The 26,411-nt window shown below is 50.4% G+C and overlaps 6 protein-coding genes across 6 annotated transcripts; 3 read left to right on the top strand and 3 right to left on the bottom strand.

Annotated features, from left to right (window-relative positions):
• Positions 1-251: 251 nt before the first annotated feature.
• BO85DRAFT_392851 (MDR family MFS transporter) lies at positions 252-2,920 on the top strand. The gene is made up of 5 exons (XM_025656857.1): positions 252-740; positions 806-835; positions 895-1,205; positions 1,261-1,382; positions 1,441-2,920. Exons 1-5 carry the CDS (start codon positions 423-425, stop codon positions 2,556-2,558), a joined length of 1,899 nt encoding a protein of 632 aa, XP_025518662.1. The 5' UTR covers positions 252-422; the 3' UTR covers positions 2,559-2,920.
• Positions 2,921-3,968: 1,048 nt separating this feature from the next.
• On the bottom strand, positions 3,969-5,996 carry rlmA (SRF-type transcription factor RlmA; the record flags this gene model as incomplete). Its single annotated transcript, XM_025661527.1, has 3 exons — positions 3,969-5,627; positions 5,702-5,858; positions 5,941-5,996. The coding sequence occupies 3 exons, from the start codon at positions 5,994-5,996 to the stop codon at positions 3,969-3,971; spliced, it is 1,872 nt and encodes a 623-aa protein (XP_025518661.1).
• Positions 5,997-9,043: 3,047 nt separating this feature from the next.
• Positions 9,044-12,464, top strand: BO85DRAFT_485866 (morphogenesis protein; the record flags this gene model as incomplete). Its single annotated transcript, XM_025663344.1, has 6 exons — positions 9,044-9,233; positions 9,353-9,510; positions 9,589-9,682; positions 9,735-9,963; positions 10,032-12,322; positions 12,385-12,464. 6 exons carry the CDS (start codon positions 9,044-9,046, stop codon positions 12,462-12,464), a joined length of 3,042 nt encoding a protein of 1,013 aa, XP_025518660.1.
• Positions 12,465-13,735: 1,271 nt separating this feature from the next.
• Positions 13,736-15,923, bottom strand: BO85DRAFT_457539 (putative sucrose transporter; the record flags this gene model as incomplete). Its single annotated transcript, XM_025661526.1, has 8 exons — positions 13,736-14,634; positions 14,699-14,814; positions 14,870-15,059; positions 15,111-15,182; positions 15,235-15,301; positions 15,378-15,622; positions 15,679-15,704; positions 15,826-15,923. 8 exons carry the CDS (start codon positions 15,921-15,923, stop codon positions 13,736-13,738), a joined length of 1,713 nt encoding a protein of 570 aa, XP_025518659.1.
• An 869-nt stretch (positions 15,924-16,792) lies between these two features.
• Positions 16,793-19,466, bottom strand: BO85DRAFT_447318 (glucose-6-phosphate dehydrogenase). Its single transcript, XM_025659699.1, has 10 exons — positions 19,321-19,466; positions 18,897-18,969; positions 18,821-18,841; positions 18,409-18,753; positions 18,138-18,335; positions 17,988-18,072; positions 17,839-17,915; positions 17,579-17,786; positions 17,151-17,522; positions 16,793-17,091 (listed from the first exon to the last, which is right to left on the bottom strand). Exons 1-10 carry the CDS (start codon positions 19,362-19,364, stop codon positions 16,982-16,984), a joined length of 1,533 nt encoding a protein of 510 aa, XP_025518658.1. The 5' UTR covers positions 19,365-19,466; the 3' UTR covers positions 16,793-16,981.
• A 2,429-nt stretch (positions 19,467-21,895) lies between these two features.
• BO85DRAFT_447315 (60S ribosomal protein eL33) lies at positions 21,896-23,210 on the top strand. The gene is made up of 6 exons (XM_025659698.1): positions 21,896-21,992; positions 22,138-22,147; positions 22,300-22,353; positions 22,419-22,460; positions 22,527-22,627; positions 22,751-23,210. Exons 1-6 carry the CDS (start codon positions 21,968-21,970, stop codon positions 22,846-22,848), a joined length of 330 nt encoding a protein of 109 aa, XP_025518657.1. The 5' UTR covers positions 21,896-21,967; the 3' UTR covers positions 22,849-23,210.
• The last annotated feature ends 3,201 nt before the right edge of the window (positions 23,211-26,411 follow it).

Here is a 26,411-nt window from a genome sequence, read left to right as displayed (position 1 = left end):
CGCCCACGAGATCGATAGCATTTTTGCCCGTTTTGGGCATGGCTTTAGTCGTTGGTTTCTGTTTCAACTTATCTCCGAGCCTTAAGGGCGAGTGCGAGCATTGACAGGGGAAAATTTTCTCTCCTTGGAAAAAGGATCATTTATTAAATGGGCCAGATTCCTGCCTGGTCTAGCTTAGCTATCTAGTTTAATTTATTTGTTTAGTTGAGCTGGTCTCTCTTGCGCCCTGATTTCCTTTCCCAAAGTCTAGACTTTAAGACTGGCTGCAACCGTCGGTTTAATCCGCCACTCTGAGGGGTCTGATTTCCTTCTCCTCACCCCCGATTCTTTTCTTGGACAGCAAGCTTTCGGCTTCTGTTGAGTCATTCTTTTTTCCTTCACTTCTGTTTCTCCCTCCAGGCTCACCCTGGAGTTCTGCAAGCATGGCGGTCACTCAGGATCCTCCTCGTGAGGATGATCGTATCGCGCAGCAGCAGCAGCATGCCGACCAGGACAAGGACGTCCTGGTAGATGCGGAGAAGATGTCGCCATCTGATGTTGGCTCTTCGTCCAGAGATGGTTCGGAGAAGCCCGACCCTGTCGGGTCGCCCTCACAGACATCAACAGAACAACCATCTCCTGAAGAGACTGGAGATGTGTCCGACGAGAAAGCTGGCGCTGGTGCGCCGTTGGATAGAGTGCCGTCGCAGGCGCAGAAGCTAGGGAAGAAGAAGATTGTCGTTGTCATGACTGCGCTTTGTGTATGTCCCTTGCCTTTCCATGCTTCTGATGGCTCCATCGCTAACCACATGGTCTTTTAATATAGCTTGTCTTGTTCCTAGCAGCTTTGGATATGGTAACGACCCTTTATCGCGCCGTCGCATTTACATCTACTCACACTTGTTGTCTCTACAGACTATCGTGTCTACAGCCCTACCTACTATCGCAACGCATTTTCACGCTTCCGAGAGCGGTTACTCATGGATCGCGTCATCATACATGTTGGCCAACGCCGCCTGTGTTCCCTTATGGGGCAAGATCAGTGATGTCTGGGGTCGCAAGCGCATCATTCTTATCGCCAACTTCCTTTTCCTCGTCGGCAGTCTGATTTGCGCGCTGGCCATTAACCTCCCCATGATCATCTCCGGCAGAGCCATTCAAGGTGCAGGCGGCGGTGGTATCATCGTGCTTGCCAATATCTGCGTCTCCGATCTCTTCAGTGTCAGGTCTGTCACACCTCTCCACTAGCCCTCCACTGACCCAGCGCTAACACACCCCCAGAGAACGCCCCATGTACTATGGTCTCTTCGGCTCCACATGGGCCATCGCCGGAGCACTGGGCCCTATCGTCGGCGGTGCCTTCACTACAGATGTAACCTGGCGCTGGTGCTTCTACATCAACCGTAAGCCTCCCTCTCTCCCTTCTTCCTCCTGCCCTAACACTCAACTAACAACCCTCAGTCCCTATCGGCGGCGTCTCCTTCGTCATCCTCGTCTTCTTCCTCAAGATTGAAACTGGCAAGGTGCCCTTCTGGGCTGGCATCCGCTCCATTGACTGGACCGGTAACATGCTCATGCTCGGCGGCACACTAATGTTCCTCTTCGGTCTCGAATTCGGCGGCGTCAACTACCCCTGGGACTCACCAACAGTAATTTGCCTCATCGTCTTCGGCGTCTTCACCTGGGGCCTCGCCGTTCTCAACGAATGGAAATTCGCTCGCTACCCCGTTATCCCCATCCGCCTATTCAACAACACCCACAACGTCCTGATGCTCCTCCTCTGTTTCTGCCACAGCATGGTCTTCATCTCCGGCTCCTACTACCTACCTCTATACTTCCAAACCGTCCTCCTCGCCAGCCCCATCATGTCCGGCGTCTACGTCCTCCCCACCGTTCTCAGTCTTTCCATCTTCTCCGCCGCCACCGGCTTCGTCATCAAAAAGACCGGCCGATACCGCGAACTCATCATTTCCGGCTTCGCCCTCATGACCCTTGGCTACGGCCTCCTCATCGACCTGAAGTACTACGCCTCCTGGCCCCGCATCATCATCTACCAGATCATCGGCGGTATCGGTACCGGCCCGCTCTTCCAGTCCCCGCTTGTCGCTCTACAAGCCAACATCCACCCCTCCGATATGGCCGCCGGAACAGCTACCTTCGGTTTCCTGCGCCAGGTGTCTGCCGCCATCTCCATCGTCTTGGGAACAGTCATCTACCAGAACGTCTTCCACGAGCAAATGCCCAAAGTCGCTGCCGCGATCGGCGAGGCGAAGGCCACGTCCATCGAGAACTCGTTCTCAGGATCTGCTAGCACGCTGATCAAGTCCCTGGGCAGCGCTCAGAAGACGGTCGTGTTGAAAGCGTATACGTTGGCATTGAGTCGCATGTGGATCTTCTATACTGCGATGGCCGGATTAGGACTTATCATAAGTCTGTTTATAAGGCCTGTCGTGCTGAGTAAATCGCATACCATTGCAAAGACCGGTCTCGCAGAGCAGGAAAAGGCCAGACAGGCAGTTTTGGAGGATCAGAAAAGGCAGAGGGGGGAGGAAGAGAAAGAGGCGAAGGAGGCAGTTTAATGCATCCTTTCCTCGGACTTTTTCTTCATTCAGTTCACATACATGCAAAAATCCTGGTTTTATCCCTGTGGGAACGAAACTGAAACTTAAAAAGTATTAATGATTCAAGCCTCTAAGGCTAGAAACCGAAAGGCGAGAGAGGGAAAAAAAAAAAGAGATACTAGCTGAAGGAAGAAGGTATAATGGATGGGATGGATTTCAACTACTAACTAACGAATCTGGACTAGAAACTTTTCATCTGCATTCAACATACATACTTGCATACTTGCATACCATTTACATTTACACAAGATGATTATCATGATGATGTATCTATCTATCTAAACATTTTAAAATTTAATCCTACGTCTTGACATTGACTGACTGAGATACTTTGAATCAGTATACCAGTAACAAATTGACACATTCACTTAGGAGAGCAGTAGTCATATATACTACAATAATGAACAGGATACACAAGACCCCCCATTCCCCTCCATAACCATCACCCACTTCATCCTTCAGATAGTAACAAGAGATAGAAAATAAAAACTGATGTCATTAATGACTCGTGCGCGCCCCCCAACACCAAAAAAAGACTTAGAGTTAACGTTTTTTCTTATTTAGGTTTCCGGCAAACGGAACTATCAATCAATCAATCTATCAATCCATTTTTAAAAAATAATAAACCCTACTACTTATCAGATAACTACTTAAACTCTTATGTATATTTAGAAGCAACACGGGACGTGCGGTGAACCATAATCAGCAGCAGTAACTCTAAACTAAGAGAAAAAAAAAAAAAAAAAAAAAACCTACTATTGAATTAAATTCTCCTAGTTGCACATCGCTCGGCTTGTTATGTACACATAAACTTTTTTTTTTTTTTTTTTTTTCTTTCTGGTTGTAATCCTCCCAAAATAATAAAAACAATATATGAAAGAGAAAAAGCCACCCGTGACTGGGAAGATTGAACACTTAATATGATAATATTATGTGCTTTATCTTCAGAGTCCCCAGCGAATAAAATAAAGCAAAACAGAAAAGGAAATAGGTAAGGAAAAGGAAAGATTTATCGCACCATTCTCATATATTTCGGACTTTGGAGAGAGAGAAATCGATGGATAGCTAGGTCAACTGCCAAAAACGACAATGGCAATAACAATAAAAGGAAGGGGTATAAAGTTAAATCGGAAACCCTTATCACAAAACAAGGAAGGACTTGGTACTTGTTCAGAACCGGAGGACAAAAAAGGATCCAAGGGAAACAAAACGAGCCTCATTCGAAACTTTCCCATCCCAATTAAGGAAACCAAAAGTAGCTTTCGCCAACGCCTTGAGATGCCATATATGAAACACGGGGGACATGATCACCCCAGCAACAAAATACCACAATCATCAGTCTAGTAGTTGTAACAATATGGAGCGGATTTACGTCTTTGGTTTCTTTAATACCCCTTCCGCATTGGGTCCACTGTCGGGGCTTTTGCGCTTTCTGTCTTGCTCATCTTCGCGCCCAAACCCGGGGCCACTTTGCACCGCCGGCGTAGGGAACGTTAGAGGACTGGGCAGCATGTTGCTGTCTGGTCCAGACCGCCCAAAGCCCCATTCCGGGAAGAAACTGGACGGTGACGGGAGAAGCGCATCCGAGACGAACCGACTAGGAAGAGCAGAGATCGGCGTATCTATATTGCTATTATTGTTGTATGCACTGTTGTTCTGTGTTGCTGCTCCCGGAGGCGGAGGCCGGGCAAAAGGATTTGGCGGTCCTTGAGCCCCCGCACTTAGTATTGCGCCCGCAGACGGTGAGGGCGGTGGTAATACCACGCTCGAATGGCCGGTGTCTGGATTCGCTTTGGCAGGCGTGAGCGTTTTATTCCCCGCCGAATCGCGTGACGATGAGTCCGCCGTTGCGCTGCCCCGGTCCGAATTCTCACTCGGTATCTGCACCTTCAACTGCGGGCGTTTAGGTGGGAACTGGCCGCTGTTTGTGCGCACAGGCGGCTTCAGGTCGACTACCGGCTGTGGACGTGGGGCTTCCGTGGCAGCTCGGGGAGGTGGAGGAGGGGGCTTTGCAGTCAGCCCGGCAGGCTTCCCGTCATTCGGTCCGTGTGCTGGTCCTTCGGCCCTTGTTTGCGCATTCTCTCCCGTCTCCGTCGGAGGACCTACACCGAAATGGCGCGCCAATACGGAACCTCGATCGTCAATGGGTGTGAAGATACTGCGAGACTTGGAGGAGAGAGATCGCTGATGCGGCGGGGATGGCGTTCCCTCCGTCTTCATGGGGCCCGGCATTGCCTCTGTCGGAGCGGTCCCCTCAGGGAGCGATACTGTTCGGGGTGGCGGAGGCTGCTGATCTGTTGTGAATGCCGGAGGCATAGAATTTCGTCCTTGGTCTGGGAGAAACGCTTGTGCGACCTGTGGGATGGCGGCATGGGGCGGTTGGGTCATAGCCATTGGAGGTGGTTGCTGTGCAAGTGCATGAGGCGGGTGTGGCATGTGTGGAGGAGCTTGATGATGCGGCGGCATGGCTTGCGGTGCCATTGTGTGTGGAGGCATAGGCTGTGGGGGCATGGAATGTGGAGGCATCGCTTGATGATGCTGTGGAGGCGGAGGCGGTTGGTGATGCGGCCCCGGGGGTCCGTAATGAGTGAACTGAGGTGGGCGGGGAGGTTGAGCCATGGCGTGAGCAGCGTTGGGGTTATATACCGAAGGGTTAGGAATGTACGTGAAGCCATTTTGCGGCGGCGGCGGAGGCGGCGGAGGCGTCGCATGATGATGCTGCTGGGGCCCCATATTGGAGCTCACTCGGCGAAGGTGATTCCGAGACGAAGGCCTAGAAACTCCCTGCGGTTGAGGGGTACCGTGGCGCGGAGCAAACATCCCATTCCCGATGGGCGGAGAAGCAGACGGCGCATGAGTGACATGCTGGAAACCGGGATGACCTGGTAGGTGAGCGGGAATCATGGGAGGGTTCGGAGGCGTAGGGTGCACATCTTCGGGGGCAGGCGTCGTCTCATCTTCGTCGTCATCATCGTCACGTTTGCCGTTAAAGTCTTCGGGGCCTTTGTGTTCATGTGGAGGACCAAACTATAGCATGAGAAAGCGGCGATGTCAGATCAACGGGAGTCTTTCCAGACGAGCAGGTTAGGTGGACAACGCACGTATTGATATCGAGTGAGGGCCTCTCGCATATCACATGACGAGAATTCGTAGAGCTTCTTGTTGTGACCAAAGATAATGACAGCGACATCTACCGAACACAGGACCGCAAGCTCATGTGCCTTCTTGAACAGACCACCCTTCCGTTTCAGAAAGGTCCTAGTAGCGCACCAGAGCGTTAGCTTGACGAACTAGGGTTTAATGGGCAGAGGTGAAGAGATCCACCAGCTTTAGCACTTACACTGAGCGGTTGCGATCATCCTTGATCGCCTTGATCTCGATCTTTCTGCGACCCATGAGGGACAGCGGACGAGCGAATCCCACAGAAAAGAGCGTCGATGAAACACGCAGACGAACAGGTCAAGCAGAGCTTCTGAGGGGAATGGTTCGTCCGGAACAGATGGCGGCGCGAGCTGAAACTCGAGGAAGCGCCGCCCGCAAGGATTTCCGGGACGCGATTAGAGGGTGTAAAAAAAAATAATAAAAAAGGATGGCAGGAACCTCCAAGACTGTGGGCAGAATTTATATTTAGTATTTCCCTAGAGTCCCCACATGGAGAAGTACTGTCTTCTCCGCTACGGAGAGGAAGGTAAAGCGCGAAAATACGCAAAAACCAGGGAAGATAGTGAACGACCGGGGGGTTGTGTGTGGGAGGGGGTTGGTGATGCGAAAGAGTTGTTTGGGTGGGAAGAGCAAGAGGAAGGAGGGGTGAGATTAGGAAGAGTGACGGTATTTTGGGAGGAGGGATGAACAGGACACCAGAAGGGCGCGCGCGGGCGTGATCCGACGGGCAAGAAGACACGACAAAGGGGGTGGGCGGTAGAGAGAGAGAGAGAGATGGATGGACAGGGTAGGGAAACAAAGGGAAAAGAGACACAGAGAGAGAGAGAAAGACGAGGCCTTAGGAAACCCACCTTGAGCAACGAGAGACGAGAGATAGGCGACGTGATAGAACAAAAAAGTCAATTAATTTCTAGGATGGGGAGGGGGGAAACGATGATGGAATGGATGGGGATTGAGAAAGGGAAAGGATGATTGATGGCTGGAGCGGCGACACGCGGGTGATGCAGAAGATTATTCTAAAGATAGACCGACGGTGGGAAGAGCTGCCGCCCGTTCGAGGTTTGGCCCATCTTCCCGGCGGCTAACCAACTCGCCAACGGCGGCTGTTGACTACCGCCTCCCTATTAATAGATTGATTGTCCCGGCAGTTCACACTTCTATACCACCTACTCCGTCAGTAGTTGAGAGTAGATATAAGATGAAAGGGTAGCATCCTCTCCTTCAATCTCACCTTTGAAATTTCATGCTTATTTTCGTGAAGCATCTTGACCAGATTTTTATCCCTCCTTCTCTTCTTCCTCTCAGCAAAAATGCTATCTCACACTTACCCACCCCTCTTTCCCACCCCCTCCTCCTCCCATCTCCAAGTTATCCCCCTCTTTCCAACACTAACTAAGACAAACTAATCTACATTCATTGAGAGGGGGAAAACCGTGAATAACGCCATCATCACTAATCCAGACGAGGTTACATTGCAGTTGGTTGGCACAATCCCCAACCACAGAATTATCCAAACAAAGCTGCGCCGTTGGTTTGTTCTTTTACCGCCTGCCGGCACAGTCACAGCCAAGTCAAGTCTGGCGTATCGCTATCACCGCCAGCCTCAGGTATCGACCGTCCCCAAACCGGCTTAGTCCCAGTTGGCGATACACCTAATCCGCATCGGGCCACAGGGAGTCCTGATCAGTCACTTGCCTCTTCCAGCCAGGTCCTCTGATTGGCCCTTGCACCGTGACCCGTCACAGGAGATCACTTTCTTGAGTGGAATCGTAGGATCTGTTCTGGCGGTGCTAAGGTGGTGCAGGCCAGGCTAGGTGCTTCCTACATGACACTAACTCTACCCTAATCAACTTATCACACTCGACGCGACACGCTTGGAGAGGCGGTATGTTTCCCAATAGGAAAGAAAATTATTGCTGCTGTACAACCATGTCACATCAAATGACCCGGACTGGGCACCAATATTGCACAGTTTATGGCGTAGTTAGTAAGTATATACATACGACTATCCTTACTACTACTCATACCCTGTGACGAAGAGCATAATGAATCTTCAGCAGGTGAAACACCATTGGGCTCCGCAGGTCTCCCATGCCAAGGGAAGGATTAATAGGATTCATAGGGATGATGAGTCTGGACTGTGTTTATTGTATGCAGTAGATGAGGGGATGTATGGAGAATGCGTGTAATGTTAGGAAAGAGGATGTGATAATACCATAATTCAGGTAATGTTGATCATCGTCTCCCGCCAGATAGCTAACTAAGTAACCTACCGGGAGATAGTCAACCAGCCTTTGAATATATAACTTGGTGAGAACCACGTTCCTCAGCTGTGACCTCATAGAAAGTAAGCAAAAGATCCAGAAAAGAAGGGGGAGCCCGATCGAGTTCTGACTCGGTTTGGGTTCTTTCTTTCGTTTGCTCCAATCGACGGTCGTTTACCGACTGGATCGCGGATAGAGAACCATGGCACCAGATTGCTGTGTTTTGCGGGCGTATTAATCTTTCACCCCCTGAAACGGCAAGCCCAGTAGATCCTCATCATCGCCGTCCTTTTTCATCTCAATTTGCGACTTCAGTGTTTCTTTTCCCCTCTCCTTTATTTCCCCCTCCTTTCTGCCAATCTTTGTTTCTATCACGCTTTGTCTTCTGTTAATTCCCCTTCCACCACGTTGTCATCCGGGATTAACTGTGGTATCTACGCTCGTTGGCCAGTTGCTCGATTGCATTTTCTTACTACCCTGAATTCCCTCGCGGTTGCGGTTGCTGCTGCTGCTGCTGCTGCACGCTAGACGTGCTGCCCCATCCTGGGCTGCAGGCGGTCCTCCCTCTAGGACACTCCTGGATGGTCCTTGCTGTCTGCGTCGTCCATCGGACCATTTTCTATTTTTCTAATTCCTGACTTTGCAGTTATTTTATTTTTTCCTGACTAGGGTTTAATCTATTGAGGTATCCGATTCATCATCCGACTTGGGTTTCAGTGTCAAGTCCGCCTCTGCTTCTCGATTGTTTCCTTTTTCCTTAATACGGGTCAACCACCCTTGCGTCCTGAAGGTCCATTGCACAAAAAAAAAGTGTTGGAGCACATCTGTTGGATCTTCCCTTCCCACCCCAAACACTCGCGCTCGCATTAATCTCCTGATCTCATTGGATCTCGACTTCACTACGGACAAACGCATCTACGTTACTCCGCCGTTGGGCATCGTCTTGGACTCATTTACAACTCCCCCTTCGATCGCGTATTCCCCGCAAAAACAAATCTGGCGTGCGCATGGTGCAAGATGCCTTTCTTCACTCGCGTCTTTCGAAGTAAAGACAACAATGCTGCAAAGAAAGCAGCCAAATCCCCGGAAGTAGAAGAGAAAGGGCCCGCAAAGCCCACATGGACCGACGCGTGGCAGCGATCCGAGGTCGCCCCCGAAGAGGTTCAGGAACTCTTGCGAGGGTGCACCCAAGAACTAAAGGCACGAGGTATGTGTTTCTATCTTTGAACCGATGTGATCCACCGCCCCCCCCGCTGGTGTACAAGTCAAGTCAAGCTTTGCGCATTCCTCAGTTTGCTGATCCTTGCCTCGTTCTCCTTTTGACAGCTCTTCAAACTCCCTTTTTACTTCTACCTTTCCGCCCAAGCACCGACGCCAGCGCTGCACGTACCTTCATCCGTAACTACTTCAATCAGTCCCTGGAAAGAGGCTCACCCCTGAGCGGAGATGCATTGGCACAAGAACTCCGGCTGTCGGACCCCATGGTGAGCCAATACATTCTACTTTACTACTGATGCTGAGGGGTCATTTACTCATTCTTATTCTGTGTCTGTGTCGTATAGGTCCTGTGCAGTGTGCTGAAATGGTGTTGGAGTCGACTCCCTGGAGGAGTCGTTACCTGGGAAGCATATGAGCTATTTAAGGTTGGAGAGCAAGGTATGTCTCAAGCGGCATCTGGTTAGGAACGTGCGCGCTGATGAACCTTAAGATTCCCAGTTTGCCCCCGACGCATTTACGACTTTCATTCCCATTAGTGTCGACTCCGACGCTCGGTCGAAGATCGTTTTCGACTTTTTCGATCTCCTCGCTGCCGTCGCAGCACACGGTAAATCTAATGGTCTTGGTGGACGGAAGCTCTCCCGGTATGCCGGATGGTGGGCATTCGATCATGCGGATACGGGCAACGGCTTCGAGGCTGCTTATAAGAATTGGGCACGGTATGTCACGGACATGATTTAACCGATCAACTATCCTTACAGAGGATTTGATAGCTGACGTCCTGCAGGGCCGCTGATGCGACAAGCCATCTGTTCTTCGCCTATCTGCGATCCTTGTCGCCCGAACTGCGCGGAGTGAACGCCATTACAACGCTCCCTATCTCCCTCCAAACTCTTGTCCGGGCGACGGAATATCCGCCAGAGACGCCCACCCTACTTCAGGTCTCTACCACCAGAGTCGTGATGATCGTCGACACCGTCTCCCCTACTCCATTCGCTCTGCTGCGGCGTGCAAAGAACTTCGAGTACAGAGACAGCGACAGCCATCTCCAGGAGTTCGCCAGCTTCGAGGAGCCCACCAAAGCACTGACCGATGAGTGTCTTCGTGTACTAAAATGCATCTCTTCCATCAATCAGTCAAGTGCACCAGAGCCGGGATCGGCGACTCGAGAAGCCTCGTGGTCGCGATTTGAGGACCTTGGATTTGGCGGTGCCCTCGAGTCTGACCTGGATGATGATTCAAGCGCAGTTCGTCTAGCCAGGAACGAATTCGGTGGTGGCTTGAGGTCCGCTCCACAGTCCGGTGCAGGTGACTTCGGCCGGCCCACGACTCCATCATGGGCAGACTTCATGTCGTCCGGCTTTGGTGACGAGAACGGCCTGAAGGGCCCGATTGCTCCTTTGCTTCTTCCTCCTGACAAGGTTCTTCCTCCTATCGCAAGCGTCCGGGGCCAAAGCTCGCAGTCACACAAGCGCAGCCTAAATGACGAGCCGTCCATGGAACCGGGTGAGCTCGCAAGCATCACCACTCTCGATCTCGATGACTCTTTTTGGTGGGTGTGGATCAGTAGTTTGGCTGGTGAGGAGCCCGTGTCCCGAAAGGCCGTTTTTGGCCGGTGTGCATTGCTCGAGACCGTAATCAAAGACACAAAGTGGTTGGTACTGGAAGAGCAGGTGAAGGGCGCAGCACCGGAACCAGAACCGGGTGCATATATCGTGGAAAAGAAGCGCTTCTTTGGGTTCTCGACTCGTAAACGCGGTGTTGGGCGTCGCAAGTCCTCCGCTAAGAAAGTTAGTGCGGTGGAAGACTCGTACAAGCGGCCGGACAATGAAGCTCCCCAAAGCAAGACCAGTATTGCCCCTGACCAGCATGCCCGCATCCAAGCGGCAGCGGCAGCTCTTCAGAAGCGGCATCGGGAGGAACAAGAAGCTGCCAATGGCTCTAAGAACGTCTCAGAGGATGTCAAATACAACACCAAGACGAACTCTGTCATGACGTTGCAGCCGTCGATCGTGAACGAAGCGTCTCAGGCTATGAAGTGGGCGACCAATTACGATAAGAACACCTACAGAACTGCCTACTTGAGTAACAGCCGTGCAGGAACTGGTGCTCTAGCAGAAGATGCCAAGGTGCCGATCGAACAGCCCAGCACCCCGACCTCCCCGAAGGCAAGCCCCAGTGCTCGACAGGCACCGCCACCTTTGCCGAAGGATACACCGTCAAGCTCCCCGAAGCCCGCAGTTCCCAGAAAAGAGCCTGCTGCTCAAGAGGAGCATCCGGCAAGCAGGGCTGACAGCCCGAGCCTTGCCTTGTCAACCACTGAGTCGCTCCCGAAACAGTCCATGGATTCGGAGGAGTCTAGTCGGAAGATCAAGAAGAAGCCCGGCAACGCCGGTTTCAAGAGTATGTTCGGAACAGTCAAAAAGAAGAACGAGCCTGAACCGAAGCCGCCAATGAAACCTACTGGGTCCGCTGTTGCCGCCGCTCGCGCTGCCCTCGAGGACAAGGCAAGAGCCGCCCAGGAGCAGACGATGCGCCCTTCGACAAATGGCAAGCCTACGCTGAAAAAGAAGCCTGTGCCCATTACAGTCCCTGTCGAGGCACCTAAGCCTGTCGAGAGTCCCAAGCCTGCCGAGCCTGCTGCGGAAGAGAAAGCCCCCGAGCCCACTGAACCCACGGTTTCTATGGATGCACTCAAACCCCCTGTTCCCCACAGCGATGAGCCTCAGATCCGCCGTCAAGCCGAATATGACGCTCTTTCGCGCATTGATACCAGAGAACGCGCAGCGGCCGATCAAGAATTCTCTAGGTTTGACCAGGGACCCCTGGTCGAGCAGCCTGCTTTTGTCCCTAGCGACTCTCCTGTTTCTGAACGATTCCCTGAGAAGCCTGCATCGTTTCACTCTGCGACCGATCGGGTCTCTGTTGAGCCACAGGATGAGCGCAGTCCTTCCCCTCCGCCGATGAACACATCCTTTGACCGCTGGGCCCAGATCCGCCAGAACGCCGCGGCGAGGGCAGCTCAAGTCGAGTCGCATGCTGATGATAGCGACGATGACAACACCAGTGAAGAAGAGAGTAAGTGAATTAGTTCTGCTACAAAGATATATAATCATGGCTCTAACGTGGAAACCCATTAGGCTTCGAATCCCGTGCTGCCCGTATCAAGGCCAGAGTCGCTGAACTCACTGGCAACATGCAAGCTGCAAGCAAGCCTTGAAGCTCTAGCTCCAGTTTTCTCTGCTAATCACTTTACTTTCGCTACTGTCGTTTCTGACCATTTGAGTATACTGTCGCTATCACCCATATACCACTGTATTTGACCCCCGATGTTTATACGCCATTTAATGTATTTTCACCTACCCCTTCGCGTCCAGGTCCATCCTGCCTGCCATCTTGCTGACTGAGCCCGGTCCCATGGCAACAAGGTCTGAAGATATTGCAAGCCGCGCATGACAGACATACGCCGTGATGCCGTTCTACGCATGATTGTCCACTTTACATTCCCATTTCCGTTCCTCTTGTGCCTGCTGCCGGTTCCTGTTAAGCGGGGATATCGGTAATGGTAGCAAGTTGTCTTCTTAATCAAGTTTGTTTGATACTGCTTCTTCTCTGCTTTCTTGTTGTTATATTCCCCTCCTTGTTGTGCCTGCCTGTGATTTATTCAAACAATTACTGTTGAGTTCGTTGGACTGTTGTTGTGTCTTCTGCAATATATCCAATATACCTCGGCCGTTCTCTCGCTATGCTATGTATTCAGCTTCTTCATTGTGATAGTGAACCTGATTTTAGTGATCTGGTTTTTATTATCCAGTATATATCCCTAGAGTAGCAGATAAGCGCCCAGAAGTATTGAACATTTGAACTATCCTGGGTTATCCATGGCTTGATGAAGGGAAACTAGATCAAACCACTTGACAAAAGCGGAAATAAAAGAACAAAATTAGAGTAAGTTTATCCAATGAAAGTTAATTATCTATTAAGTACATGTGCATATATCGTCCAACCCATTATTTTAATTTTTCCCTCCCTTATACCACAGCACCATACATGCGCACCGGCATACGCATGTATATGCACTGTAACTCGGGGGTTCTCATCATACAAAAAAACAGGAAAATAAACAAAAGCAAAGAAACCATGCATGCATGTCAGGTCAGGTCACGCTAATCAAACAATGCAGTCAACGTATGGGAACTGGTATGTTGTACTTTCTTCTTACCCAAAAGAGCAGTACTAGATATAGTGCACACAGCAGACCAGTTTCCAACGTATTAACCCACTTGGTTTGAGTATCAGGGTATCGAAAGTGTAGAATAGGAATCGAATAATAGTAGAACAGTATGAAAACATCATCAGAGTCGTGTAAATGAGACGATGATCCGCTTTAGAAGTGCTGAAGGAAAACAAAGTAGATGAAGGTGCAAAATCTATCCCTCTAGTCATGCCCAAAGGGAAGGAAACGACGGAAGAACAAACAAAACGATCACTCTATATAGTGTATCGCATGCGTCGCGTTGCTTCAACAGCGACAATAGCACTCAATGCGCCGATGAATAAGCAGATGGAGATAGCGTTCGGGGTGCTTTTATCTAGATTCATCCATTGGGAGTCCTGGGCTGTGTCGTCGCGTTTCGTGCTGCCGGGCTCGAGAACACTGAAGACAATCCAGCTGATGAAGGTACCGAGGAATTGCGGGAGGGTTGTATAGACGTTTAGTACGCCTAGGTAGATACCGGCGAGTTCGCCGGTGGATGGGGTGTTGGAGACGCCGTCTTCGATGTCGCTGTCGCTGTCTGGGTCGTGGTGGTTGAGGCGGAGGACGTCCATTTCTGTGTCGTTGGTGCGGTCACTGTAGGTGGTGGGGCCGCCGGAGAGGAGGCTGGAGGAGGTGATCATTGTTACGCCGGAGGAGCGGGAGGATTGGGAGGGGTTCATGGCGAGTTTGTTGATTTCTATGCCCATGAATGTGAAAGGGGCCCAGCAGGTGACGGCCCAGGGGATGCCACACAGGGCGACGAGGAAGGTTGCGACGGCGCGGGAGCGGGCGAAAGGTGCGAAGATCATGGTCGCGGCGAACATGACGTGGGAGATCAGCCAGGTTGTTTGGAGATCGGGGCGGATGCCCATTACTGTCTTAAGCAGTGAGGCGAGGCCTGGGGGTGGGCGCGGCGTGAACCTGGGACGTTTGCTGTCTGGTGGTTGAACGCAGAATGGTAGAAGAACGGAGCCGATGAAGGTCATGGAGGAAAAGACGACTAGCGATAAACTGCCCACTCGACCGACTTCTCCAAGCATATCGGCTGGTTGTGTTGCGCCTTTGGGGACTTCGTATCGAAAGTATGTTTCCCCGACCCAGGTGGTGCTGTAGAAGAGAAAGGGGAACCAGCCTGCGGATTATTCGGTTAGTACATTCTTCCTGGAAAGTTGGTTGAGAGTATAATGGCACAGTACCAATCCATGCCCAGAATTGCGCCCAGCAGATGGCCTGAATACGCGGTGGCAGATCCATTGTGGTCTTGACAAGTTGAGAAATGACCTGCAGCGTCCCAGCCTTGTCATCGGAGTCTCTGTCGGTGTGTCAGTATTTGGCATGATGTATAGATCGCATTTTCATGATCTTACCTCGCAGTGACTAAAACCCGCTCCTTGACTGCGTAAGAGGTAACGAAGACAGCACCGACCAATGACATTGCTGCAATGACAGTCATCTGCTTGAACTGCGTGTCGCCGATTATGGCGCCAAATATGCTGACAGTATCAATGGATCCAATGACATATCCAATGAGCTGGCCGATTGCGGTCATCCGAGTTGCTATACACTCTTAGCTGCTATACTTTGTAGTCAGGTGCGGAAGAGGCATACCCCATGCTGATCCAGTCTGCTGCAGCGGAATAGGTAATGTGTCGACAATCAAGCTGCGACAACACGCTTGGACTGCGTTTTGGTTAGATTGGGCATTCAAATATCATGGCTGGTGCAGACTTACCAACGTTAATAGCAAAGTCCACAGCGTAAATACTCAGAACTGCTAGCGCGATGGTGACGTTTCTGGCCTGGGGTAATAGACGATTTCAGTAAGCGCCTGAGTAGGAAGGACGTCAAGAAGGCCATTCGCATGCTATCAAGTACCTTTTCCGCATCCTTGACAAAAGTATTGACGATCTCAGTAGTCCAGCCAAGAACAAGCAGGCACGTTGCGACGACGAACGAGCCGACGATCATGAAAGGCCTGCGTCGCCCCCATTTGGATCGAGATCGGTCAGCAATGACACCGATGAGTGGCTGGATAATCAAGCCAGAAAGAGGGCCGGCGATCCACACAAGCGAGGTCTTGGATTTTGTGAGGCCCAGTTGGAGCAGGTACGGGGTACAATCTGCACTGCAAGTCAGAAACATAGAGCAAGTAGACACGAGCCAGCAACGCCCATACAAGTCATTTCAATGCCCCAGGTGAACCTGTTGACGAGAAGCAAGTCAGTCTTTTATGCGCATTCGTAATGGTGATTGTCTTCCGACTGAGAGGAGCCGAAAAAAACATTGTCGGAGGAATGAAAATGAGGGGAGGAAGAATACATACTGTAAGCCCAACAAACTAAAGGTTAACAGCACCATGCGCACCCACTCCCTTCGTCCCTTGATAGAGGGTGTGCCCACCCATCTTGCAGCTTGTGGCATTCTTAGTGTTCGAATGCCCGCATGCACTTGGCCCTTTTTCACAATTCTTGTATGCTTTCCATGAACCGCGGGGGTTCGCCTCGAATTTGAGCCTGCGATCAGGCCAAAACACGTGCAAATGTAGCTAATCGATCCTCGGATGGAGTAGATTCGATGCTAGAACGATACGGAAGCTGACTTGTGAGATCCGACGCAGAAGGACGAGGCAAATGCGTGATGGGTCGTAGGCAGTCGTCGCACAGTTCGTTGGGGATAAAAATAGCTGCGAGGATGGAACAGGGTCCGCGATCCGCCAAAGGTCCGATGTCGTTGGGGAAAAGGGCGATACTGGAGTTAATATAGGATTTCGCGACCAGGGAGAGCGACAAATAACGTTCGAAGCGAAGCAGAAGGGAATCACGACCGGTCAGAAGAAGGGATGGGAAGAAAAGAGGAGGGATGGGCAGACAGACGACAGGCGAGGCCGGGCTGAGCCCACCAAAAGCGTACGCATGCGGGCCCCCGGCCCGTCAGGTACCTCGTCTTATCGGCACCGGCCACGCTGAGACCCACCACCGCGACGGTACTTGTGTTTATTAATAGCGGGTGGTGAACAACCTAAAGCAAGGTCGGGGGATTAAAACGAATCTGAAACTGGGGAAGTCTATGGGTTAGACTGTCTTTTCTAACCTTTCTTTCTAACCTAAATTCTACGAGGCACACAAGGGACTAAGGCACCAGGCAAGGGTCAATAATACAGGTACCGTCTTGCTACTGTCACGCGACTACTTCCAGCTTCCGGTGAAGACAGCGGCGGTCCCAACCGACCGGGGGTGGTTCGTTACGTTCTCTGCATTCGTTTCTAAAAAGGGGTTGCGAATAGATAACTCCAGTCATTGCCCAGCCGACCGATAAATAGTCCCGAGTGCTTCATTTCTGTCATATCATCCCAGATGCCCCGTCATACCATGATTTTCGACCGAAAATCAATCGCATTAACATCTTTTTTTAGCCTTTTTGTGGCACTTTCTTTTTTTGTTTTTCATCTTCATCCATCGTAACACGCCGACCGCCCTTATCTACAGGCGGTTGGGGGTGGAAGTCAAGGGCCACTGGTAGCCAGCAGCATCGCTGAACTTGTAGCCGAAGGACGCGGTGAAGTCATCAAGGACAGCGGGTCCGCGGGAGCCTGCGCACGCCGTTCGTCAGCATGTAAGCGGTTTTATAGATTTCAAAATGTGCACGTACCGTAGGGGTATTCCATGGGGATGATCTCCTTGTTGTCATCCAGGTAGTGCAAGAGAGGGGTGAAGATCCTCCAGCTGGCATCCAGCTCATCGTCACGGACGAAGTTGGAGTGGTCGCCCTTCAGAGCATCCAGGATCAGAGACTCGTAGGCCTCGGGGATCTTGAGGTCGGAGAAGCGGCGGCGGTAGGTGAGGTCGAGCTCAGTCACAACCGTCTGCATGGACAGGCCAGGCAGCTTGGAGTTCATCTTGATGTACACGGACTCGTTGGGCTGGACGCGGATAACGAGCTCGTTACGGGGGATGTCCTTGAAGATACCGGAGGTAACGTCACGGAACTGGATGCGGATCTCGGTCTTCTGCTCGTTCAAGGCTGCGAATAGTTAATATACCCGCCGTTGCTAAGATCGCTTGGAAAGAGATACATACCCTTGCCAGCCTTCATGATGAAGGGAACACCGTCCCACCTCTCGTTCTTGATGTAGGCGACCATAGCGCAGAAGGTGGGGCAGCGGGAATCCTGGGGAACGGTCTCATCCTCCTTGTAGGCGGGCTTGCTGCCATCAAGAGACTTTCCGTACTGGCCAATGATGACGTTCTTGGGCTCAATGGCGTCCATCGCACGCAGGACACGAACCTAGTTGAGTATTAGTAACCTCGCTCAACTGATAGCCAATCGCACACTGTACCTTCTCGTCACGGATGTCCTCAGCGGAAAAGGAAATGGGGCGCTCCATAGCGAGCAGCGTCAACACCTGGAGAAGGTCTGAGAGAGTTTTTGATCAGTATCATGCGATCAGTATCATGACAGGTATTCCGAATGAGGACTCGAACGTACGGTTCTGCATGACATCACGGATGATGCCGAACTCATCAAAGTAACCACCACGTCCCTCGGTACCGAAGGGCTCCTTGAATGTGATCTAATTCATAAAGGCGACAATTTAGCCAATAATCAGACAGTCAACTAGACAGCGCAAGGTCGTACCTGAACGTTATCGATGTGGTGGCGGTTCCAGGTGGCGTTGAAGAATTCGTTTCCGAAGCGCATGATAAGGATGTTCTTGACCATCTCCTTACCCAGGTAGTGGTCGATACGGAAGATCTCCTCTTCCTTCCAGTTAGGCTCCAGAGCCTTTTGGAGATCGCGCGAGCTCTGAAGGTCCTTGCCGAAAGGCTTCTCTACCTGTGAAATAGGAAAACAAGCGAGTAAGAACAATGGCCAATTGCAGAGTGATATCAGCTCAGAATTGACTCACGATGATACGAGCAACGCCGTTCTTGGGGTAGCAGTTGCGCTTGAGTTGGTCGGAAACGGTGGTGAAAACGCTAGGGGGGAGGGCCATGTAGTAGATTCTGTTCTGCTCCTTCTGGCCCTTCTCAATCTCCTCGAGGTGCTTGTTGAGGTTGATGAACGAGTCATCCTTGTCGTATTGACCGGAGATGTAAGTGCAGAGCTGGCAGAAGCTGTCCAGCTGCTCTTCGATTTCCTTGGTGGGGGTCTTGATGTATGAGCGCACACGCCTCAGGTACTCCTCATGGTCCATGTTTGTCCGGGCATATCCGACGATCTTGATACCCTTGGGGAGGAACTTGTTGCGATACTGGAAGCGCAATCAGTAACCATACTGGTGTGAGTCAAACTGCAATTGGATCTGTAAGTGGACATACAAGGCCGAAAAGTGCCGGGAACTGTAAGAAGTTAGCTTCCTATGCGGTCGACATGAATAGGGGGGTCGTCACTGACGGTCTTCTTCTTTGCAAGATCTCCGGAGGCACCCAATACTATGATGACAGTGTCATCTTTGAGTTCCATGGTGCTACGTAAAACATCCATGTTAGCTAGACTATAGCTTGACGATTATAGTGCCACAAGGGATTGTGTGTAGATCGATAATGCAGGTCGGTGCCCGCAGTCCGCTACAGCCGGGAGGGGCAGTGAGGTTGGTGGTGAGTCAGAAGGAAATTCCTATCGTCAAGACCAAAGGAGTAATCCTGGTGACGAATTGAAGAACAACGGAAAGCGGGAAGCCTGCCAGTGAATGTTGGGCGACCGGCTTGTTATGGAGAGAAGTAGGTGGTGAATCCTCACGTCTGGGCGGCGGGCAGGAGGGACGGGAGTGGGAGGGAGGAGGGGTGTGATGTCAGAGAGGGGAGACCGCAAAACTCACCCAGCATTCTGGCGTTCCTCAGTACGTGCTATTGTGCTGGCCATATTTTATTGATGTGTGAAACAACCACGAGATGGGAAGGGAATGTGAGAGATCGGTGGAAGACGGAGGAGAGGAAATAAAGAGGATACAGGGAGACAGCAAGGACAGAGAGGTTTGTTGGAAAAATCCCAACAGTTCCGGCGGAGCAAGTACTTTTTAAGACCGGAGGAGGGCCTCTCGTCGAGGAGAGAGGAGCTGCTTCGCTGCAGGGTGGGCAAAAGTGAGTGAGCCCGGGTGGGGCAGCTTTGTTACTACTTTGTTACTGGGAAGCCCGGCTTGGGTTCTTCCACTACGTCGATTACTGCCGCGGGACCCCGTGAGTTAGTAGTAGTGAGTAGGTAAAGTTGTTATCCAATTCTATTATTCGGGGTTATTTTACATCACTCAGACACTACTTACTCGCCCGCCACGGAGTAGTAGATAATTAACTCCTTCAGTATTTCCTTGGTATGATTACTCCGGGAAATGCTTCCTTTTTTATCCCTAGCATCCATTCTTCCCCTAATTGTCAGGTCCTCCGTTCCCACTCATACTGCTCTCTCTCTCTCTTTTTTTCTCTCCCCCGAAGCCGTTGTGGCAATCCGTCTCTTATATCATCGCTAGGTAACGCGATGACTCCCTTCTCTATTATCTACCACTTGCATATCTCGATATCTTTAAAATCAATACTTACCATGAAGCATCCCCCACTTGACTTACTCTATCTGTCCCTCAGAAACATCATCGTTTAGACTAACAGCCCCTTCTCTTTTAGACGGACTGATTTATCCGAGCCAGGTCCGCTGTAAATCTCCTCCCAGCTCCACTGAGAACCACACATGGAACGGATGATGCCCATCTTAAGGTACACCTTACTGTTGCATGCGGAACCACCCCCCGCGTCAGCTTATCCCAGTAATAATAACCCTCCGACCCTGATCTGACATTTTCATTCCTCTTGAATTGTAGACAAAGGGAAAGCCGCAAATGTAAAGGTGCCGAGTTTCTTGCGGTCTGACGCTGTACTACATTGGTATATGCGCGGGGCACGCGCACCTCGAGTTTACTGGCAAATTGTGGAGCAGCCCCCAGCCCATTCATGCAGGTAGGTCAGTCAGCTCAGGACCTGGCTTCTTTGTGATAACGATAGTTCCATGCATTCCGGTCATAGCACCCATTTATTAGAATTTAGATCACCTTTCCAAGGTTGGCTCCGTAAGTAATGCAGTGTCAATCTACTTTAGCACTAATCCACTTTCAACTACAATAGGTGAAGCAAGAGAACCGTTGCGCAGATTTCCAGGGTGTGACCCAGACAAGATCTCAAAATAATGGAGCGATTTCGGACTATTCCACAGGATGAATAGCAGCGATCGCGCCAGAACAATCACACCAGTCTAGTGGAAAGACTCCTGAATCCGCGTCTCCGGTGACCAGCTTCGTGGGGTTGGATCGGCCAATTTGTCATCTGGAAGGACGATACGGATTCTATTTTCCCGTGAAGTAAGCGCAGCGACCATGTATCAAACCGAACTTTCGGCCCAGTCAAGTCCGGAGTTAACGGGTGCGATCCCGAAACGGGGGGGCTGGAGTATCTACGGAGTATTGTTCTCAGCATGCACTGCCTATTGTTGCTTATTCCCACGACACCAGAACCCTCGTATCGATGGCACATTACTGTCGTCACCATTTCCCCTTGGTACCACCCCCATCAATATTTTACCCCTCTTTCTTTCTTGAAAAGAAAATAGAGGCATTGATGGTATTGCGTGCTCTATGGGGTCCCCCCTCAGGAGAGAAACATCATGTCAGGTTCGTTGCCGACTTCCTGGTGGGGCTGGAGGGGACGCTTGATTTCCAAATATGTATCCCGGTCTGATCGCTTCTGGAGGAGTCATCCTCCCCCGTTATATACATCCAGTCTTACACCCGTACAACTTTGCTGCACTACCCTGTAAGAGGTAGTTTAAGCGCCATGCTGTCATGCAGCTACTTCACGCTTACTCGAAAGTCACAAGATAAACTCCTTGTCCATTAAACGGGGAGCTCCTGCAACAGGCCGCCACCCCGGCGATAGGAGGCCAATCCCTTATCAAGATCAAGGGTGATGGGGCAGTTGCCGTCATGGGTGGAAAGAAACCCGCAAGCTGTTTTGTCAGCTTGGGGCGCTCTAGCCAAAAGCTCTCTCCGCTGCTGCAGAGGGACCGGCGGGTAGCCAGGAGTCTTCGGACTACAGTAGCCCGGACGGCAAAATTGGCCAGGTGGGGTGGGTTGGGATGGAGGAGCCCCAAAGGTCTGCAATCGATGATGATCTATCTCGGATGCATGGAGAAGCTATTTATCCGGTGACGATCCCAAGACGGTTTAGTGTCCCGTAGGCGGTCTGCAACTCTTCCCCATCACGGGACTTCGGCTTGCCCTGGGGTGGTCCGGCTCGCTAAGCGTCCCGTTTGGGGTTAGGGCGAGCCGCACCGAACACACCTCGCAATTTGTGAGCCTTGTGCGTTGTCCCGTTACCCTATCGAAGCGACGACAACCACGACAACCCGGACGACTTTTGCGGGTCATACCTCCCTTCCTTCGACTTTTTGCGTTGCCCGCTGCTGCTCAGAGAAACGCCGTCAGAATGCCTTCGGAACAAGGTCACAGACGTGAGTGCCATCATTTTCCGGATATCAGATATGTGTGCGCGATGGTTGGAATATGGGGATGGAGAAGGATAGATGGGGATATGCGGGCGCATATTGGGCAAAATGCTGAGTGAAATGCTAACTGAATATTTTTTGCGAATTATAGTCTATGTCAAGTAAGTTCACCACAAACCGTCCGCCGTCGAATTTGCGCACATTCCGGATATGAATATCAAAAATATCAAGATCCATGTCGGGACATCAGAGATACGGGCCAAGCGATGGAATGCAACGAGAACAGACCGGTTAATACGAATTCTTTCTACAGGGGTCGCCACGTGAGCTACCAGCGCTCCAAGCGTACCGTCAACCCCAACACCAGGTACTTGCGATCCGCACCGATATCGATATATAGGAACAAGGGAATCTGACACATGGGTTATCTAGTCTGATCAAGATCGACGGTGTTGAGAGCACTGAGGCCGCAAAGTGAGTAGCGAATGGGTCCGGGATCGAAATATCAGAACACACAGCTAAGACGGGATTTTTTTACAGCTTCTACCTGGGCAAGAAGGTTGCTTTCGTCTACCGGGCCAAGCGTGAGGTCCGGGGCTCCAACATCCGGGTCATCTGGGGCAAGGTTACCCGTCCCCACGGTATGTGATGCACAGCTCCATTGCGCGACGATTGCCACGGAATATATATTTATCTATATGTTATCGGTGATTGCTGGAACCGCGAACGTTCGGAAAACTAACAATCCTTTCCTCTATGAACAGGTAACTCCGGTGTTGTCCGTGCTCAGTTCCGCCACAACCTCCCCCCCAAGACCTTCGGTGCTACCGTCCGTGTTATGCTGTACCCCTCCAACATCTAAATGACGCCCCTTTTGTTACGTTAGTTGGCAACTCCGGATTCTACGCGCAGACGGTCGGGCAAGGAGTCGACGGAATGAGCCGAATGTTGAGATGGAGTTGGCGGGTTGATAATGTTCGTGGGAGAGGCAGGGCCGGTCAGCCCTACGAATTAAAATAAAAGAACTCTTATCTTCTTTTTTTCAGCATGGTTATTGTCAGCCCTTTTCCCCCCTAAAGGCAACGGACGAGCTTGATATCCCTGGTTTTTTTATACTCTATATTCAAACCGGCCAAGCATGCTGTACCTTTTGGGCCGACAACATGGCTCCCCGTGTATCTGATGCTCATAAACCACAATCCATACCATTTCAACATATCGGTACAATTGCTTTTCTCTGGGGAATAGTGTGAGCGAGGTGGATGGTAGTCCGGTCGCCAATCCTTATGGAACTGTGTCTTCAAGTCGACAATAAGCGATATTTAACCCAAAGCGACAACTGCGACAGCAAACCCTGGCTATCCCCAATATCGACGTAATGATTCGATTTCGAAATCTTCCCCGCCATATTAATTCATCTAGCGCTAGCTCTGCACCGTTGGACATCTGCTCCTCAAATAGCCAACTGCCAACAACCATACGTAATAAGCATCAGATCTCCGGAGCATGAATACCCACACCTGTCATCGTAGACCCCACCCGTGATTGATAGTGATGACCGACACGGAGTGCTATGCGTCAATCTATATTGTTTCTTCAAATGTGGCAATGCATGCTTTTCACTTCTCCCCATGGTACTATCAATTTTAAGCTAGCTGTCACATTGAGTTCTATACATATACTAAGTCCACATATGTAAGGTGTCCTCCAAACTACATAGTAATGTCAAAAGTAATCGAACGGAGACATTAAATCGCAGTCAGCCTCGCCATAGCCAGAGCCGTATTGTCTCCTCATTGAACGATACTAAAAAGGACATTATCTATGCTGCTACTAGTAGTAGGCATTATGTATATGGAGAGCCAGGCTAAAAAGGTGTTTTGCATTAATATACACAAAGGATAGAGAGGTGAGACATATTTTCAAATCACACTCATCAGGCATACTAAGAATATAGCCATGAATACACCGGTTTGTCCTGTAGAATTGAATAGATATATCATAGAGTATCTGCTGGTAGCCAACTGTCAATGTTTTTGAGTGTCGGGCTGCTTTCGCCAATAGTAGTCTTCAGTAGTAGCTGGGGCTGCTGTGATAAACTGAAAATCTGGCTGTTCGGTTTCTCAGTCCTAGCTATTTTTCATTTGATATTTTTATAAGCCTTAATGCACTATGGATGGTATCGATGGGAGGGGTGAGTTGGGGTTTAGTGCCACTAAGTAAAGTGCGAGTACTGGTACTAGTGGTGATATATATTCTAAATGAAAAGCTGGGCGGTATGGGTAGTAGGGATTCATGCTAGCATGCAATGAACTGCGAGGGCATAATCTTGGAGCAATATGCATATACTAATATAATAGTAGCTTAAGAATGCTAGTGTAGAGTTGTAACTGCTATAAGGGGAGCGATCATATGTGGACATGTTTTTTTGGGGGATGGTATCTTGCGTAGGACAGCTGCAGGTCTCTAGGTGAACTAAAATACTATTTCCCACGTGTAACGGAATCAGATATGGATAGGAGCATGATATTATGCCAATTCGAAGGAGAGTAGGACTATGGCAGCCCCTGTGACCGCTACTGATGATTGTGTTATATATATAGTTAAAAAGTAGGTCAAGTCTCATATGCTGATGACGAGGGGACATTATGATCTGTATAAATTCTGCATTCTTCTATTGAACTGTATATGGCTTGGCTGAGCTTGAAAGAGTCTAGCCTCAATTTGTGCTCAGATTGGGGTATGTCACAGAATGCATTGTGTGTAGTCAAAAGTAATGGTGAAACAGCGGTCTCATGCTAATTGATCAGATAACGCTAATGCTGGCTGGGATGACTGGCATCCATGCAAAAACATGAACGATCTCTAGCAAAGATGTCCATTGTACTTAGATTATTAGCATGTCAGTATGCCGATAGCATTCTCAGGACCCAGCTTGTAGTCGTAATTGGTCTGGTCAAACCATTGAAGTTATTTTTGACTCGTTCTGGAATGCACCCACCGCACGATATATATCCGGGTCACGGTTGGGTTCTGTCAAATTAGGGGTATTTCAACAAATGAAGGACGTCACAGGATGCCTCTGGGCCCTTGAATATGATATCAAAAGCTTAGCATTAAATTGCGCGAGCTATCTCCGCAGCGCGGTCAATAAGGCTGAATGAGGGAAGTTCTGGAAGGGTAAACTCCTTGCATGGAGATTCTGTCACGATCCCGAATTAACAGTAATTAAAGTAGGCGCCATCCCCGCCCCCAATGACCCACTTACGAGAACTGATGGGGATCGACAGATCGCCTCGGCCGATATGATAGAATTCTTACATAGTATGGAGTAGATTGTAGGTTACTAAGAGGTTGGCTTACAGGTTGCTTGCACTTGCGCGAGTTCGAGCCAAGATCCTCCTTTGCGTATTGTTCCTTGCTGGAGGTACCTTGCTTGATCGCAACGTGTGCGACGCTAAGTCGATTAAATAATTCCAGAAACATTCAAGCGCGTATGCATCGATCTTCTTAAGATCGGGGATGCATGGGCTATTTTTAATTCCTGTAAGTCTGCAGGCCTAAGTATGAGCCTGCCAGGTGTGCAGAGCCAAGAGCGACTGCCAACCTGAAAAGGGCGGTTAGTTGTCTCAGTCTGGCGGACTGGATGGATGGGATTGGACTGGAACGACCGCCATAGTCAGACATGTAACGCCGCCGCTCAGCAGAGGGAGGGGCAATTGAGACAGGCAGACATATTCCAGGTTTCATTCTGCCAGTGCTGGTGGGCCAATTGGAAGGCCACGGATAGCAGAAGGTGCGCTTCCCTGGTGCAACTAGAGAGAATCTGGATAAAGATTTTAAGAGTACGTAGTGATATGCCACCGTCTCGGTGGGTGAGATTCAAAGTCGTATTCTCGTATCAGGCCGTACCGGCCAGTCTTACCACCAACTAAACCATTTTGGTGTATTCCGAGTTAAAATAGGAAATCAACGGCCGGGATAATCCACCCAGAAGTGAAAAGACAGGTCAAGATAGTGTAAAAGTATCAGAACTGCGGAGTGGCTTGCCTGGGCTGCCTGGCCCATTTTTTGGGCATAGATGATGTCGACGGCAGCCGATCTGTGCGATGGGCTGAAGTTTGCTTGATTTCTTCCGATTGTATTGTGCAAGCAGGACGATCAGACGGGAAGAGATGGCTGGTGACATGGGATTTGCGATAGCGCATCCTGGTCGAACAAGTCATCGCAGTCATCGCACACACACAACAAATTCCATGCTTTTCTTAGTACCAAAATCTTTTGCTTATTTTTTTTTTCTGTTCTTCAGTTACCTATGTTTCCTTTTCCTTTCGGGTATGGTGCCTGAGACGGTGACAGATGGTCCATGGAAAGGAAGCCAACCAGAAAGAGTTCGCTGGGTGGCTGGGCCATCCCACAACAAGT

This window comes from Aspergillus piperis (genome assembly GCF_003184755.1).
Source record: "Aspergillus piperis CBS 112811 unplaced genomic scaffold BO85scaffold_4, whole genome shotgun sequence".
NCBI classification, from domain to species: Eukaryota; Fungi; Ascomycota; class Eurotiomycetes; order Eurotiales; family Aspergillaceae; genus Aspergillus; species Aspergillus piperis.
The sequence above is the reverse complement of the archived record's forward strand: the minus strand, read 5'-3'. Positions and strand labels throughout refer to the sequence as shown.